Source organism: Trichomycterus rosablanca, chromosome 23 (assembly GCF_030014385.1).
Source record: "Trichomycterus rosablanca isolate fTriRos1 chromosome 23, fTriRos1.hap1, whole genome shotgun sequence".
Classification (NCBI taxonomy): domain Eukaryota; kingdom Metazoa; phylum Chordata; class Actinopteri; order Siluriformes; family Trichomycteridae; genus Trichomycterus; species Trichomycterus rosablanca.
The window spans coordinates 14,960,081-14,977,638 of NC_086010.1; the positions used below are offsets into that span (position 1 = coordinate 14,960,081).

The 17,558-nt window shown below is 43.7% G+C and overlaps 1 protein-coding gene across 1 annotated transcript in view; it reads left to right on the forward strand.

The window, feature by feature from the left end:
• LOC134301329 (catenin delta-2-like) overlaps positions 1-7,908 on the forward strand; it is a 190,598-nt gene extending 182,690 nt beyond the window's left edge. Inside the window, exons 16-17 of the mRNA XM_062985993.1 lie at positions 6,301-6,407; positions 7,577-7,908. Coding sequence (XP_062842063.1) covers positions 6,301-6,407; positions 7,577-7,837 — 368 coding nt within the window. The 3' untranslated portion in view covers positions 7,838-7,908. The remainder of the gene's footprint in view (positions 1-6,300; positions 6,408-7,576) is intronic.
• The last annotated feature ends 9,650 nt before the right edge of the window (positions 7,909-17,558 follow it).

The following is a 17,558-nucleotide window of genomic DNA, read 5'->3' on the forward strand; positions in this document are numbered from 1 at the left end:
TTTTCACCTGCACGAGTCGAGTTCATACACCGACGGGCACTGTGTACGGAGGGCCACACCCCCATCAGCATTATTTCTCAGCCCTGTGCAGGCGCCATCAGTCAGCCAGCAGGGGCCGCAGTTGCACCACTTATGAGGACCTATGATCCGACTTTTTACCCCCTAACCCTGAACAACAGCCAATCGTCGTTCATGCAGCTGCCCAGCCCGGTCGGAAGGCGGAGCTGAGATTCGATACGATGAATTCGAAACCCCAACTCTGGTGCGCTAGCGTACTTTACAGCTGCACCACCTGAGTGACTGATAAGAGTTTTTAAACACCTCACTGTCACTGCTGGACTGAGAATAGTCCACCTACCAAAAATATCCAGCCAACAGAGCCCCGTGGGCAGCGTCCTGTGACCTCTGATGAAGGTCTAGAAGATGACCGACTCAAACAGCAGCAATAGATGAGCGATCATCTCTGACTTTACATCTACAAGGTGGACCAACTAGGTAGGAGTGTCTAATAGAGTGGACAGTGAGTGGACACAGTATTTATAAATTCCAGCAGCGCTGCTGTGTCTGATCCACTCATACCAGCACAACACACACTAACACACCACCACCATGTCAGTGTCACTGCAGTGCTGAGAATGATCCACCACCCAAATAATACCTGCTCTGTAGTGGTCCTGTGGGGGTCCTGACCATTAAAGAACAGTCAGTAATTGTAGAACTACAAAGTGCTTCTATATGGTAAGTGGAGCTGATAAAATGGACAGTGAGTGTAGAAACAAGGAGGTGGTTTTAATGTTATGGCTGATCAGTGTGTATATACATATATATATATATATATATATATATATATATATATATACTGTATATATATATATACAGTGTATCACAAAAGTGAGTACACCCCTCACATTTCTGCAAATATTTCATTATATCTTTTCATGGGACAACACTATAGACATGAAACTTGGATATAACTTAGAGTAGTCAGTGTACAGCTTGTATAGCAGTGTAGATTTACCGTCTTCTGAAAATAACTCAACACACAGCCATTAATGTCTAAATAGCTGGCAACATAAGTGAGTACACCCCACAGTGAACATGTCCAAATTGTGCCCAAATGTGTCGTTGTCCCTCCCTGGTGTCATGTGTCAAGGTCCCAGGTGTAAATGGGGAGCAGGGCTGTTAAATTTGGTGTTTTGGGTACAATTCTCTCATACTGGCCACTGGATATTCAACATGGCACCTCATGGCAAAGAACTCTCTGAGGATGTGAGAAATAGAATTGTTGCTCTCCACAAACATGGCCTGGGCTATAAGAAGATTGCTAACACCCTGAAACTGAGCTACAGCATGGTGGCCAAGGTCATACAGCGGTTTTCCAGGACAGGTTCCACTCGGAACAGGCTTCGCCAGGGTCGACCAAAGAAGTTGAGTCCACGTGTTCGGCGTCATATCCAGAGGTTGGCTTTAAAAAATAGACACATGAGTGCTGCCAGCATTGCTGCAGAGGTTGAAGACGTGGGAGGTCAGCCTGTCAGTGCTCAGACCATACGCCGCACACTGCATCAACTCGGTCTGCATGGTCGTCATCCCAGAAGGAAGCTGACGCACAAGAAAGCCCGCAAACAGTTTGCTGAAGACAAGCAGTCCAAGAACATGGATTACTGGAATGCCCTGTGGTCTGACGAGACCAAGATAAACTTGTTTGGCTCAGATGGTGTCCAGCATGTGTGGCGGCGCCCTGGTGAGAAGTACCAAGACAACTGTATCTTGCCTACAGTCAAGCATGGTGGTGGTAGCATCATGGTCTTGGGTTGCATGAGTGTTGCTGGCACTGGGGAGCTGCAGTTCATTGAGGGAAACATGAATTCCAACATGTACTGTGACATTCTGAAACAGAGCATGATCCCCTCCCTTCGAAAACTGGGCCTCATGACAGTTTTCCAACAGGATAACGACCCCAAACACAACCTCTAAGATGACAACTGCCTTGCTGAGGAAGCTGAAGGTAAAGGTGATGGACTAAACCCAATTGAGCACCTGTGGCGCATCCTCAAGTGGAAGGTGGAGGAGTTCAAGGTGTCTAACATCCACCAGCTCCGTGATGTCATCATGGAGGAGTGGAAGAGGATTCCAGTAGCAACCTGTGCAGCTCTGGTGAATTCCATGCCCAGGAGGGTTAAGGCAGTGCTGGATAATAATGGTGGTCACACAAAATATTGACACTTTGGGCACAATTTGGACATGTTCACTGTGGGGTGTACTCACTTATGTTGCCAGCCATTTAGACATTAATGGCTGTGTGTTGAGTTATTTTCAGAAGACAGTAAATCTACACTGCTATACAAGTTGTACACTGACTACTCTAAGTTATATCCAAGTTTTATTTCTATAGTGTTGTCCCATGAAAAGATATAATAAAATATTTGCAGAAATGTGAGGGGTGTACTCACTTTTGTGATACACTGTATATATACAGTGCCTTGCAAAAGTATTCAGCCCCCTTTAACTTTTCAACCTTTTGCCACATTTCAGGCTTCAAACATAACGATATGAAATTGTAATTTTTTGTGAAGAATTAACAACAAGTGGGACACAATCGTGAAGTGGAACGAAATTTATTGGATATTTTAAACTTTTTTTAGAAATAAAAAACTGAAAAGTGGGGCGTGCAATATTATTCAGCCCCCTTGCGTTAATACTTTGTAGCGCCACCTTTTGCTGCGATTACAGCTGCAAGTCGCTTGGGGTATGTCTCTATCAGTTTTGCACATCGAGAGACAGAAATTTTTGCCCATTCTTCCTTGCAAAACAGCTCGAGCTCAGTGAGGTTGGATGGAGAGCGTTTGTGAACAGCAGTTTTCAGCTCTTTCCACAGATTCTCGATGGGATTCAGGTCTGGACTTTGACTTGGCCATTCTAACACCTGGATACGTTTATTTGTGAACCATTCCATTGTAGATTTTGCTTTATGTTTTGGATCATTGTCTTGTTGGAAGATAAATCTCCGTCCCAGTCTCAGGTCTTTTGCAGACTGCAACAGGTTTTCTTCCAGAATGGTCCTGTATTTGGCTCCATCCATCTTCCCATCAATTTTAACCATCTTCCCTGTCCCTGCTGAAGAAAAGCAGGCCCAAACCATGATGCTGCCACCACCATGTTTGACAGTGGGGATGGTGTGTTCAGGGTGATGAGCTGTGTTGCTTTTACGCCAAACATAACGTTTTGCATTGTGGCCAAAAAGTTCGATTTTGGTTTCATCTGACCAGAGCACCTTCTTCCACATGTTTGGTGTGTCTCCCAGGTGACTTTTTATAGATATCTTTGAGAAATGGCTTTCTTCTTGCCACTCTTCCATAAAGGCCAGATTTGTGCAGTGTACGACTGATTGTGTCCTATGGACAGAGTCTCCCACCTCAGCTGTAGATCTCTGCAGTTCATTCAGAGTGATCATGGGCCTCTTGGCTGCATCTCTGATCAGTCTTCTCCTTGTTTGAGCTGAAAGTTTAGAGGGACGGCCGGGTCTTGGTAGATTTGCAGTGGTCTGATACTCCTTCCATTTCAATATGATCGCTTGCACAGTGCTCCTTGAGATGTTTAAAGCTTGGGAAATCTTTTTGTATCCAAATCCGGCTTTAAACTTCTCCACAACAGTATCTCGGACCTGCCTGGTGTGTTCCTTGGTCTTCATGATGCTCTCTGCGCTTTAAACAGAACTCTGAGACTATCACAGAGCAGGTGCATTTATACGGAGACTTGATTACACACAGGTGGATTCTATTTATCACCTTCAGTCATTTAGGTCAACATTGGATCATTCAGAGATCCTCACTGAACTTCTGGAGTGAGTTTGCTGCACTGAAAGTAAAGGGGCTGAATAATATTGCACGCCCCACTTTTTAGTTTTTTATTTCTAAAAAAAGTTTAAAATATCCAATAAATTTCGTTCTACTTCACGATTGTGTCCCACTTGTTGTTGATTCTTCACAAAAAATTACAATTTCATATCGTTATGTTTGAAGCCTGAAATGTGGCAAAAGGTTGAAAAGTTCAAGGGGGCTGAATACTTTTGCAAGGCACTGTATATATATATATATATATATATATATATATATATATATATATATATATATATATATATATATATATATATATACCGTATATATATTTATTAAAGAAGAGTATGTATGGTGAGGATAATTACAATGTAATTGTGTGCATACATTTGAGTACCATACATCTTCTTCTAATCTTCTAAAGTAATAGAGTGGAAAAATGAAGATTTAGCATGTTCTCTCAGGACTAAAATCCTCTCCTACCTCATTATAGAACACCTTTGTTTTAGCCAGTAGTGAAAGACTCTTAAGCTTAGAGTCAGCACTGCTGTGATTACTCTTCCTCCACAAGATCAATTATGCAATGTTTATTATGCCATAGTTGCCCACATAATCGATCTCTCAGACAATAGCAGCCGGTTCTGACAGATTAGCTCGTTATGCTTACCTGTTTATTTCCCTCAGCGAACTAGTCGTCCATCTGAACTCTTTTAAAGGTGTTAAACTCTAGGCGGGGGGCCTACAGGTCATAAGGGTGCCACTGTATGATCTGTTGTGAGATACTTCCCCAACACACATACAGTGAGCGCCAAGAGTGTAACATCAATCAGGCGCCATCAATCAGCCAGCAGAGGTCGTAATTTTGGAAATAATGGCTCTCCGTGCACAAGGCTGATCCGCATATGAACTCGCCTCGTGCAGGTGAGAAGAGGCAGTCGGGACTGAGCACGTGTCGGAGGGGGCGTGTGTCAGCAGTCAGCAGTGGAGGGTTGTATCGGTAACACAACCAGGGTAACTGGATACGACAAGATTAGGGGAGAAAATTGGAGGAAAAAAACAGAGAAGAAAAAAAAGAAATGGGACTGATGCATCACTGATCACTTTAAAGTTTACTCTCACTCTCTGAATTAACAAGGTGAATACAAGACCAGCCATCTACCTCACCAGCTGTGTCAAGTACAATGCAAAGACTCAGCACTGGGCTGAATTGAGTCAGTTTATATAGCGCTGAGTCTAGCTAAAGCCTATTAGCACTAATGAGCATGAGAACCCCTGGGACATGTTTACATTTCTCATTGTTTATATTTCTCCTGGTTGTAAAAGGCTTAGGACTATATGTGTAATATATGATTTGTAATAAGAAAACAACCTGTAAAAGTAAAACAACCTTTTTCGCACCACGGAGCGGTTTCATATAAGATATAATTTCATGGACGGGCGGGGACGGGGACGGAATTTAAAATAACTGTACTTCTCACAAATGAGAAGGTGCCCTTGAGTGCTTTGAAAGGCGCCTATAAATAAAATGCATTATTATTATTATTATTATTATTATTATGAGCTTTTTTTGCTGCAACGAGGCGCTGCTCCCACCTAGGAGTGATTGGAGACAATAACACCCGTAAAAAGTATTGTTTTCAATGCTGATGTAGCGATCTCTAATTATTTGTTCTTTCTGTGCGGCCCGGTAATAAATGACCCCCGGTGGTTGAGGACCACTGTTGTAATAGATTAAAATTGCAAAAGAAGCATTTTTACCACTGGTGTCAAATTTTTGGCCCCCTGTATGGGAGTCGAGCATAAGTAAGTCAGTGGTAGCTCAGCGGTTAAGGTACTAGACTATTGCAGCTCAGGTGGCGCAGCGGTAAGGTACGCTAGCACAACAGAGTTGGGGTTTCGAATACATCGTATTGAACCTCAGCTCTGCCTTTCCGACTAGACTGGGCGGCAATATGAACAACGATCGGCTGTTGTTCAGGGTTAGAGGGTAAGAAAGTCGGATCATAGGTCCTCATGCTGGCGCCTGCACAGGGCTGAGGAATAATGCTGATGGGGGTGTGGCCCTCCGTGCACAGTGCCTGTCAAGTGTATGAACTCGACTCGTGCAGGTGAAAAATGCAGTCTGTACTGACTGTGCGTACCGGAGGGGGCGCAAGTCAGTTGAGGGGCGTCCTCAGTCAGCGGTGAAGGGTCGAATCAGTATAGAGGATGCATTCAGGGGAATTGGACATGACTAGACTGGGGGATAAAAATTGGGGGGGAAAAGAGGGGAAAAATATTTAAAAAAAAAAAAGAGGTACTAGACTAGTAATCAGAAAGTTGCTGATTCAAGCCCGACCACTGTTGGTCCCCTGAGCAAATCCCTTAACCCTCAATTGCTCAGTCACAATTGTAAGTCGCTGTTGTGTTACTCGATGTTTCTAAGCTAGTCTAATTCACGTTGTCTTTCTGTTCGAACCCACAGCTCAGGTGTCATGTGGGACCAACACACTGTTCCGTAATTCGTACGCAACTCCGAATGAAGACGTCAAAAACAACCAGGTGTGGAAAGACCAGGTAATGAATGACCAGGTAAAGACTCAACAAATTGTCTACTGTATAACATAACTGCATGTCGGTTCTTAAGGCTTATTGTGTAAACAACAAAAACGCTGACCGAGGAGTGACGCCGGCTAGCACACGCTTGATCTGAATCGTGTGATGCTCGAAATCTTCCTTGTGATTGGATTTTGGCGGATTTCTAATGCAAGGAAGGTCCACGCTATACTCTATGTATTTGTCCACCACTCATACCGGTGGTTCAACTTGCACTGGCAAGGTGGTCGTTCCCTTAGACATTTTATAAATAGCTGGACCAGGCTAATGCCACTGCTGACACTAAAACCCGGGTCTCCGCCTATCACCGTTTTGGAATAAGCCTTAATCTGCCCCAAAATATGGGTGGTGGTGGGGGGTGGTAGTTGGGTAGATGGTTTCAACTGCATATTGATATTTGCCTGAAGTTAGAGTGAGCTAACTAACCCCCTAAAGCTGCTGTTGTAGTAATTTGTAGGATCAGACCCCCCACCCCCACCCCAAATCCTCCATTTAATTCAAACCATGGTTATACTTACAGCAGCTTACATAATTTATTGGTGTATTCATTTATTTTGCCATTAAGCTTACTGACATAGCTTTCTAACCGTGCAAATTACTTCTCTGTGCCCATAGAGCTAGAATTAGCTGGAATAAACTGTATGAACTGTACTGTAAGAAATAATCTGTACATAGAAAACCGGAATCGGAAGCATAATACATTACTGGCTTGTTCTTTTGAGGTGCAGCTCAGACTACACAGAGATGATCACGTGTGTAGGGAAGCACACTTTTCCATTGATTATGGAATCCCCAGAGGGACAATAGGTACTATTGTTTATATATTATGCCCAAGGGGATAATATGTAGACAGAGCACACTACACCACAGAAGAGTCTGTTATACTAGCAATTCAGTTAGCAATCGGTTAGTCAAAATGTCCAAGATGTCGAAGTCTAGTTTGGAAAACTCCCAATAAATACTGTACTGTGGATGCCGAGGGGATTTAAGACTGAGATTTGCACCGTCACTGGACGTTCTAGGTTTAGCTATTAAGCTAGCTGTGCTGTGTATTGTAGCGTCCACTTATTCCAGGTATAACACTCTGTAGTATTAGCTGGAAGCCTGGCGTATTTCTATTTCAACATACCCTGTTGTTCCCTCAGGTCCCGGCTCACCCCCCTCCCCAAGAGAACCTCCGAAACGACTACGACGCCCTCCCTCCGTTTCAGAACTCTACCAGGAACTTTGAGGAGCCCTATTTCGAGGATCAGGTCCATCGACCCGCCCCGGCGCCCGACCTCAGCATGCACCTGGGACTCAAGTCCACTGGCAACTACGTGGACTTCTACTCGGCCGCCCGTCCCTACAGCGAACTGAACTACGAGACGAGCCACTACCCCGCCTCGCCCGACTCCTGGGTGTAGGAGTTTTTTTTTTTTTTTTTAAACTCCGGTGACCCTCGACGGGGTCTGGAAGACTGTGCATGTGCATGCATACCACTGAACATTTTCTTTGACGTGTTTCGTTTGCTGCAGTCTCGTTCCACGGGGGGGAAGGGGGTGTTTTGGGGTTGTGAGACCTTTTTAGAAAATTGCGCAACAATGGATTGATGTAAGAAACCGTAGTAAAAAGTAAAGTCCTGTAGGGTTTACAGTGAGTAACGGGAACAGCTTCACACTTTTTACCTTTGTTTTTCGGGGTCATGTCATTGTGAGTCACCTTGTTTTTTTGGCCGAATGTCATCCGTATTTGATTTTCCAGCCTTTTTATCTACCACCCAAAATCAGAAAAAGTTGGGACAGTATGGAAAATGCGAATAAAATAAGAATGCAGTGTTCCTTACATTTACTTTGACTTATTTCATTGCAGACAGTTTGAACCTGAGATATTTCATGTTTTATCTGCAACACATTCCAAAAAAAGTTGTGACAGTAAAGCATTTACCACTTTGTAATGACCAAGTGATTTAATGATTTAGCTTTTATTTTGTCTCATTCTTCCTGCAAACATGTCTTAACACATGTTGCTCTAAGATCTCAAAGTACTTTTCTACATTAATGCTACAGTCACAGAAGTGTTAACGACCTTTACCAAGGGCACTGACACAGCCCCATACCATGACACACCCTGGCTTTTGGACTTGTTCCTGATAACAGTCTGGATTTTCCAAAAAAGACCTGGAATGCTGATTCATCTGACCACAGTACACAATTCCACTGTGTGACGGTCCATCCTGGATGCCTCCGAGCCCAGAGAAGTTGACGCCGCTCAGTTGACGTAACTCTGTATTGTAGTGCTTGAGGGTTAAAGGTTTGCCAAGGTAATCCCTCACCCATGTGGTCATATCAGCTATTGTTGAGTGGCGGTTCTTGATGCAGTGCCGTCTGAGGGATGGAAGATCACGGGCGTTCAGCTTAAGCTTGCGCCCTTGGCCTTTACGCACTGAGATTCCTTGAATGGGTTAATGAATTATGCACTGTAGAGGGAGAAATATGATCATCTTTGCTCATCAAAGACATAAAAGCCTTTCCTGGATGCTGCTTTTGTACCAAACCATGATTACAATCACCTGTTTGGAATCACATCATCACATCATTCTCACCTCATTACTAGCCCTAAATAGCCTCCGTCCCAACTTTTTTTGGAATGTGTCAGGTCTGAAATGCAGGAATGGATGTTTATCTCAGGTTTAAACTGTCTGCAATCAAATAAAAGTAAATGTAAGGAACACTGTTTTTTTTTTTTTTATGATATTTTCCATACCGTCCCAACTTTTTCTGATTTGGGGTTGTATTTCTTCTTGTTTAATCCATCAATGTAAAGTATGTAGTGTACATTACAGAGATGCAAATGCACCGCTGCCGCTCGGAGCCTCCCGTAGCTTCGGGTCGTGTCTCACGGCACTTAAAAAATAGTACGCTCAGCTTTCAGGCGATCGGCGTCCCGTTTCCAGAACAGGGTCCGTTTCCGGAGGTCGTTCCCACACTCCTTGTCGACGAAGTGCTCTCTCACTGCCTATGGAAGACGTAGCGTTTGGAACCTGTTCTGACATCAAAAAATGACCGACGTTGTGCCAAACTGAGACCACTGGAGATTTTACGGCACGTTTGTACCACCACTTCTTTTCACACCGTAACGTTTGTACCTGTTTTTGGTTCATACGTGTGTTTTTATTTTTTATTTAGGCTACAAAACTAGGCGACACTGGAGTAAAAAGGCAGAGGGGGAAAAAAAAATCTCTGCAAAATCCTCCAAAGATGTACAAAATCCGTCTCTCGATGTTAGCCGAGTGTAAGTGTGTAAGTGTGTGTGTGTGTGCGTCTGGTGTGTCGTCCACGCCCGACCCGAGAGTCGCCGTCTCCCGACAGGTTCGACTTGACGAAGCACCGTAAGCTACTAGACTGATGTTCATAGAGAATGATGATGATATAAATATGCATATAAATATAAATCTATATCATTTTTATGTGCCGATGTCAGTGTCACTAAAAGCAACAAATTACGAGAAGACTTGTATAAAAAAAGGATTATTCTAGATTGTTCACGTAAATGTTCTGATTCCAACAAACGATAAAAAATACGAATCTTTGACGATGTCGACCCCTGGTCTCAGTTGTTGTTGTTACCGAGCTCCATAGATAATCAGGCTGGATTTTAATGATGTTCTGATGGCAGGACAATAAATTACTGTTTGCAATCTTTCGCACTGTTTGTCTGTTAACATCACACATCACTACTGTAGCTTGTTTGATGGTCAGGACCCCCCACAGGACCACCACAGTGCAGGTATTATTTAGGTGGTGGATCATTCTCAGTACTGCACGGACACTGTCCACTCTATTAGACACTCCTACGATCGCTCATCTATTGCTGCTGATTGAGCTGGTCATCTTCTAGACCTTCATCGGTGGTCACAGGACGCTGTTGGCTGAAAATTTTTGGTTGGTGGATTATTCTCAGTCCATCAGTGACAGTGAGGTGTTTAAAAATTCCAGCAGCGGTCGCTCAGGTGGTGCAGCGGTAAAAACATTGTATCGAATCTCAGCTCTGCCTGCCGGCTAAGGCTAAGCGGCCACATAAACAACGATTGGCCTGTTGTTCAGATATGGGCGGGACTAAGCTGGATGGGCTGGTGCAATTATGACCTCTGCTGCTTGATTGATGGCGCCTGCACAGAAATGAGAAAAGAGTGCTCTCAGGGTGTGTCTCTCCGTACACAACGCTGAGCTGCACTGCACTTGTCAAAGTGTAGGTGATAAGATGCATACGGTATGCTGCCCACGTGTCGGAGGGGGCGTGGGTTAGCTTCGTTCTCCTCAGTCAGAGCGGGGATCGGCATTTGGACAATTGGACGCGCAGTGTTACTGCAATGCTGAGAATGATCCACCAACCTAAATAATACCTGCTCTGCAGTGGTCCTGTGGGGGTCCTGACCATTAAAGAACAGCATGAAAGGGGGTGAACAAAGCATGCAGAGAAACAGATGGACTACAGTCAGTAATTGTACAACTACAAAGTGCTCCTATATGATAAGTGGAGCTGATAAAATGGACAGTGAGTGTAGATTTATGTACTGTAGTTTTAATGTTATGGTTGATCAGCGTATATACGACATCCAAACAACTATGCCATCTAGCAGGCATAGTTGGCAGTGCCTGCAGCACTCTAATTGGCCACCGTGTCTGCTAGGGCGGGATGACCGGACTATGTGAGTGTGGTGGAACCCTGATTAGCAGATAGAGAGGTCTAGAAGAAGGGATCCCCAGCAGCAGAAGACTGTGCACAGTCAAGCAGGCTTTACATCGGCATGGGCGTATAGGCTGCTGTGCTAGAAACTATAACTGTGTGGTCAGCAACACACTTTAGTCTTTCTTTAAGGGTCGATTTTAGATTTTAAGGCCCTCTTTTTTGCACGGTACCGTCTAAGCTCATGATGATGTAAAGCTGGCTCGACTGGGGATGGTGTCATATTTAGCAGACGCTTTTATCCAAAGCGACTTACATACAGTGTATCACAAAAGTGAGTACACCCCTCACATTTCTGCAGATATTTAAGTATATCTTTTCATGGGACAACACTGACAAAATGACACTTTGACACAATGAAAAGTAGTCTGTGTGCAGCTTATATAACAGTGTAAATTTATTCTTCCCTCAAAATAACTCAATATACAGCCATTAATGTCTAAACCACCGGCAACAAAAGTGAGTACACCCCTAAGAGACTACACCCCTAAATGTCCAAATTGAGCACTGCTTGTCATTTTCCCTCCAAAATGTCATGTGATTTGTTAGTGTTACTAGGTCTCAGGTGTGCATAGGGAGCAGGTGTGTTCAATTTAGTAGTACAGCTCTCACACTCTCTCATACTGGTCACTGAAAGTTCCAACATGGCACCTCATGGCAAAGAACTCTCTGAGGATCTTAAAAGACGAATTGTTGTGCTACATGAAGATGGCCAAGGCTACAAGAACATTGCCAACACCCTGAAACTGAGCTGCAGCACAGTGGCCAAGATCATCCAGCGTTTTAAAAGAGCAGGGTCCACTCAGAACAGACCTCGCGTTGGTCGTCCAAAGAAGCTGAGTGCACGTGCTCAGCGTCACATCCAACTGCTGTCTTTGAAAGATAGGCGCAGGAGTGCTGTCAGCATTGCTGCAGAGATTGAAAAGGTGGGGGGTCAGCCTGTCAGTGCTCAGACCATACGCCGCACACTACATCAAATTGGTCTGCATGGCTGTCACCCCAGAAGGAAGCCTCTTCTGAAGTCTCTACACAAGAAAGTCCGCAAACAGTTTGCTGAAGACATGTCAACAAAGGACATGGATTACTGGAACCATGTCCTATGGTCTGATGAGACCAAGATTAATTTGTTTGGTTCAGATGGTCTCAAGCATGTGTGGCAGCAATCAGGTGAGGAGTACAAAGATAAGTGTGTCATGCCTACAGTCAAGCATGGTGGTGGGAATGCCATGGTCTGGGGCTGCATGAGTGCAGCAGGTGTTGGGGAGTTACATTCCATTGAGGGACACATGAACTCCAATATGTACTGTGAAATACTGAAGCAGAGCATGATCCCCTCCCTCCGGAAACTGGGTCGCAGGGCAGTGTTCCAGCATGATAATGACCCCAAACACACCTCTAAGACGACCACTGCTTTATTGAAGAGGCTGAGGGTAAAGGTGATGGACTGGCCAAGCATGTCTCCAGACCTAAACCCAATAGAACATCTTTGGGGCATCCTCAAGCGGAAGGTGGAGGAGCGCAAAGTCTCGAATATCCGCCAGCTCCGTGATGTCGTCATGGAGGAGTGGAAAAGCATTCCAGTGGCAACCTGTGAAGCTCTGGTAAACTCCATGCCCAGGAGAGTTAAGGCAGTTCTGGGAAATAATGGTGGCCACACAAAATATTGACACTTCAGGAACTTTCACTAAGGGGTGTACTCACTTTTGTTGCCGGTGGTTTAGACATTAATGGCTGTATATTGAGTTATTTTGAGGGAAGAATAAATTTACACTGTTATATAAGCTGCACACAGACTACTTTTCATTGTGTCAAAGTGTCATTTTGTCAGTGTTGTCCCATGAAAAGATATACTTAAATATCTGCAGAAATGTGAGGGGTGTACTCACTTTTGTGATACACTGTATATATACTGTGACAGTATATCGTCTAAGCAATTGCAGGTAAAGGGCCAAACAGTGGCAACCTGACAGTGGTGGGGCTTGAACCAGCAACCTTTTCATTACTAGTACAGTACATTAACTACTAGGCTACGACTGCCCTCAAGCATGGTTATCCATATTTGGTCATGCTGTACCATGTATGTACGTTGTCCAGTCTTTTTATTCTACTCCTGCCCACACTGGCTGACCACCAGCTCTCACCCACAATCCGCTGAACCAGTCCCACTTAGCAAGCTGTTGCACTGAGGACCTGCAGTTCTGCAGAGCTCTACTGTCCAAAGAAAATATACCTCCATTCCTGCATTTCAGGCCTGCAACACATTCCAAAAAAAAGTTGGGATGGTGGCAATTTAGGGCTAGTAATGAGGTCCAAAAACTAAATAATGATGTGATGTCAACGGGTGATTATAATCATGGTTTGGTACAAAAGCAGCATCCGATAAAGGCTGAGTCTCTGATGAGCAAAGATGATCAGAGGATCTCCAGTTTGTCAACAAATGTGTATATTTCTCCCTCTACAGTGCATAATATCATTAAACCATTTAAGGAATCTGGAAGAATTTCAGTGCGTAAAGGCCAAGGGCGCAAGCTTAACCTGAACGCCCGTGATCTTCCATCCCTCAGACGGCACTGCATCAAGAACCGCCACTCAACAATAGCTGATATGACCACATGGGCGAGGGATTACTTTGGTAGACCTTCAATTCTCAAGCACTACAATACATGCACAAATGCCTCTTAACACTTCACTGTACAAAAAACAATCCTAATGTTAACCATGTCCAGAAGCGGCGTCGACTTCTCCGGGCTCGGAGGCATCTAGGATGGACCATCACGCAGTGGAAACGTGTATTGTGGTCAGATGAATCAGCATTCCAGGTCTTTTTTGGAAAATCCAGACTGTTATCAGGAACAAGTCCAAAAGCCAGGGTGTGTCATGGTATGGGACTGTGTCAGTGCCCTTGGTAAAGGTCGTTTACACTTCTGTGATGCAGCATTAATGCAGAAAAGTACATCGAGATCTTAGAGCAACATGTGCTGCCTTCAAGGCGTCGTCTTTTCCAGGGACGTCCGTGCATTTTTCAACAAGACGATGCAAAACCACATGCCGCACACGTTACAAAGGCATGGCTGCGGAAGAACAGGGTACGGGTACTGGACTGACCTGCCTGCGGTGCGGTCCTGTTCTGTCCCCAATAGAGAATGTGTGGTGAAAAGATTGGCGACATTACAAAGTGGTAAATGCTTTACTGTCCCAACTTTTTTTGGGATGTGTTGTAGGTCTGAAATGCAGGAATGGATGGATATCTCAGGTTCATCCTGTCTGCAATGCAATGAAATAAAAGTCAAAGTAAATGTAAGAAATATTGGTGTACCTAATAAAGTGCTCAGTGTGTCTGACAGGCTTGGAATTACAGCAAATCCGCAGGGTCGGCTTTCACCGCTCGCATGGCTGAGCAGGTACAGAAGAGGAACTTTACCCAAAGTAGTCATATCAATGTGCCTGAATCCCACTACTACACACTACTGCGACAAATAATCCTAGCAGGCTGGTTCCTGGGGATAAATTTACACTATCTATCATTCCTGCTCATTTCCTGTCAGTCTGAATAAACTGAGATTATTCATATTATCGGATCCATTTCTTTTCCTGCGGTGTCACATGGGCTGTCATTAAATGCGAAACGGAAATGAAGGATCGTTGTGACTGGATCTCAAGCGCTCGAATTTAATGTGAGTTTGGGGTTTGGATTAATCCCCTATGCTGCTGGGTGAATTATCAGTGTCCTCATGGGAACCATATGTCCGTGCCCCTACGGCACAAGAAAGGGGAACATCAAAGTCCTCGGAGGATTTATATTTTCCTCTTTCACATGTTGTGTGAACTATCAGTGGTTCTCACACTACTATGGGTAGGGTGCACTGGGGCCCATGGCAGAGGGGGGCCCCTCCATGACATTAACTCAACCACCCACCTCCCCCCCATTGGCTGCACGTATTATGCATGTTATATGGCAAGCCAAACAGGAAATATATAGCAAACACTGATATATATGGAATAAAACAGATATAAAATATATATATTGACAGTTGTTGAGGGGGGGCATGAGCTCCTAGTTACGCCACTGTCTCTGACTTTACATCTACAAGATGAACCAACTAGGTAGGAGTGTCTAATAGAGTGGACAGTGAGTGGACTCTGCATTTTAAACCTCATACAGCACAACACACACTAACACACCACCACCATGTCATTGTCGCTGCAGTGCTGAGAATGATCCACCACCTAAATAATACCTGCTCTGTGGTGGTCCTGTGGGGGTCCTGACCATTGAAGAACAGGGTGGACTGCAGTCAGTAATTGTAGAACTACAAAGTGTTTCTATATGGTAAGTGGAGCTGATAAAATGGACAGTGAGTGTAGAAACAAGGAGGTGGTTTTAATGTTATGGAATATTATGAAATACAAACAGTTAAATAGAATAAAAGCTGCACTTTAGCTTTACTTCTTTATTGTTTCCTTATGCTTCTTAATATTGGAGATGAACAGAATACAGTAAAGGCGCATTCACATGAACTTTTGCGCTGCTCAGTTGTTATTTGCTATGGAGTGTGGTGCCTTATTGTACTAAAACAACGAGCATGGAATTTCATTCGAGGAGAGAACTCATGAGCAGTAATAATTAAGAGAGGTTTAATGTTTCTATGTCGTTCTTTTAATACAATAAGTCATGTTAAGCTTCGTTTTTTTTCTTCGATAAGCGTTTTAGACTCTCGGAAAAGCTGATTCTAATTCTAACAATTGTTCAGCACCGCGAGCTATAACACAAGTTTAACAGTGAAACAGGAAAATCGAGCTAAACACAGATACATGTGGAGCTTTCAGAGTGAATTTGACGATTATTTCACACATATGCAGATTCGTCTTATATTCATACTTCGATGACGTTTTAGCGGCGGTCGCACACACGCCTCAGATTTCGAGTTTTAGGGTATGTCGAGTTACAAGGTACCACCGTTTTTCTTAATTGATTACTGCATCATTAAAACTGCGCAGTCAGTCTGTTTTGGTGGCACAAAGGTCTAATACGTTTGAACCTCAACAGTGCTATCATCCTGGCTAGGCATCTAACAGGTACAGTTTACCAGTGCAGAGGGAAGGAGGTTGCTGCAAATGCGACTGCTGCTGGCTGGGGAAGACGTCTCCACGACTGGACGGTGGTTCAAAGAAGGTATGGTGGGGCTCATAGCCCTCAGTGATGACAGTGATGACAAACTTTAGTCAAGCTTTAAGGTGCAAATTTTAAAGAAGGGGCTTCTCTCTTGCACAGCAGCTTCCAAACCCATGGTGATGTAAAGCTTGCTTGACTGTGGACAGCGTGACTCTGTTCTAACAGTTCTCAGTTGATGGCAGACTTGTTTTGGTAGTTCTTGGATTCCACCTGACCTTCCACACACATTTTCTCTGGATGGGGTTTTTTCCCCCATGTTGACTAAAGACTACTATACCATATTCTTTTTTAAGGTGCAGATATAGTCAATAATAATCATTAACAATAAATTAAGACACTAAATTAATAACTTCAGTTTATAGTACAAAACTTTTGACTTGTACCCATCTGCTTATGATGTCACCAATGTTACAGACATATCAGACATCCCAAGTCTAACGGAAGTTCCGGGAGTCTCCCACATATACATAGCGGCTCCCTGATGCCCGCAAGTCAGATAAAATCTCCCGGAATCTAGAACAAGCGGCCAAGAGCGCACACACACGCAGGCGACACAGACTTTATTCCCGATTGCGTATTAAATCCGTTATCTGATATACAATCCAGCGCACTGTGTAGGGTACATAAATCAACTGTCTAATATACTGTCTAGTGCACTATGTAGGGAACATAAATCCGTTATCTGATATACAATCTAGAGCCCTGTGTAGAGAACATAAACCAATTGTCTAATTCACTATCTAGTGCACTATGTAGGGAACATAATTAATAATGTAATACACTATCTAGTGCACTACGTAAGGAACACAAATCATCATCTAGTTATACTTTGTAGTGCACTATGTAGTGAACATGAATGCGTTATCTAGTGCACTATGTAGGGAACATAAATCCGTGATCTGATATACAATCTAGTGCACTGTGTAGGGAACATAAATCCGTGATCTGATATACAATCTAGTGCACTATGTAAGGAACATAAATCCGTGATCTGATATACAATCTAGTGCACTATGTAGGGAAGATAAATCCGTGATCTGATATACAATCTAGTGCACTATGTAGGGAACATAAATCCGTGATCTGATATACAATCTAGTGCACTATGTAGGGAACATAAATCCGTGATCTGATATACAATCTAGTGCACTATGTAGGGAACCTAAATCCGTTAACTAATACGCTACCTAAAGCATTATGTAAGAAACATAAGTCTATTATCTAGT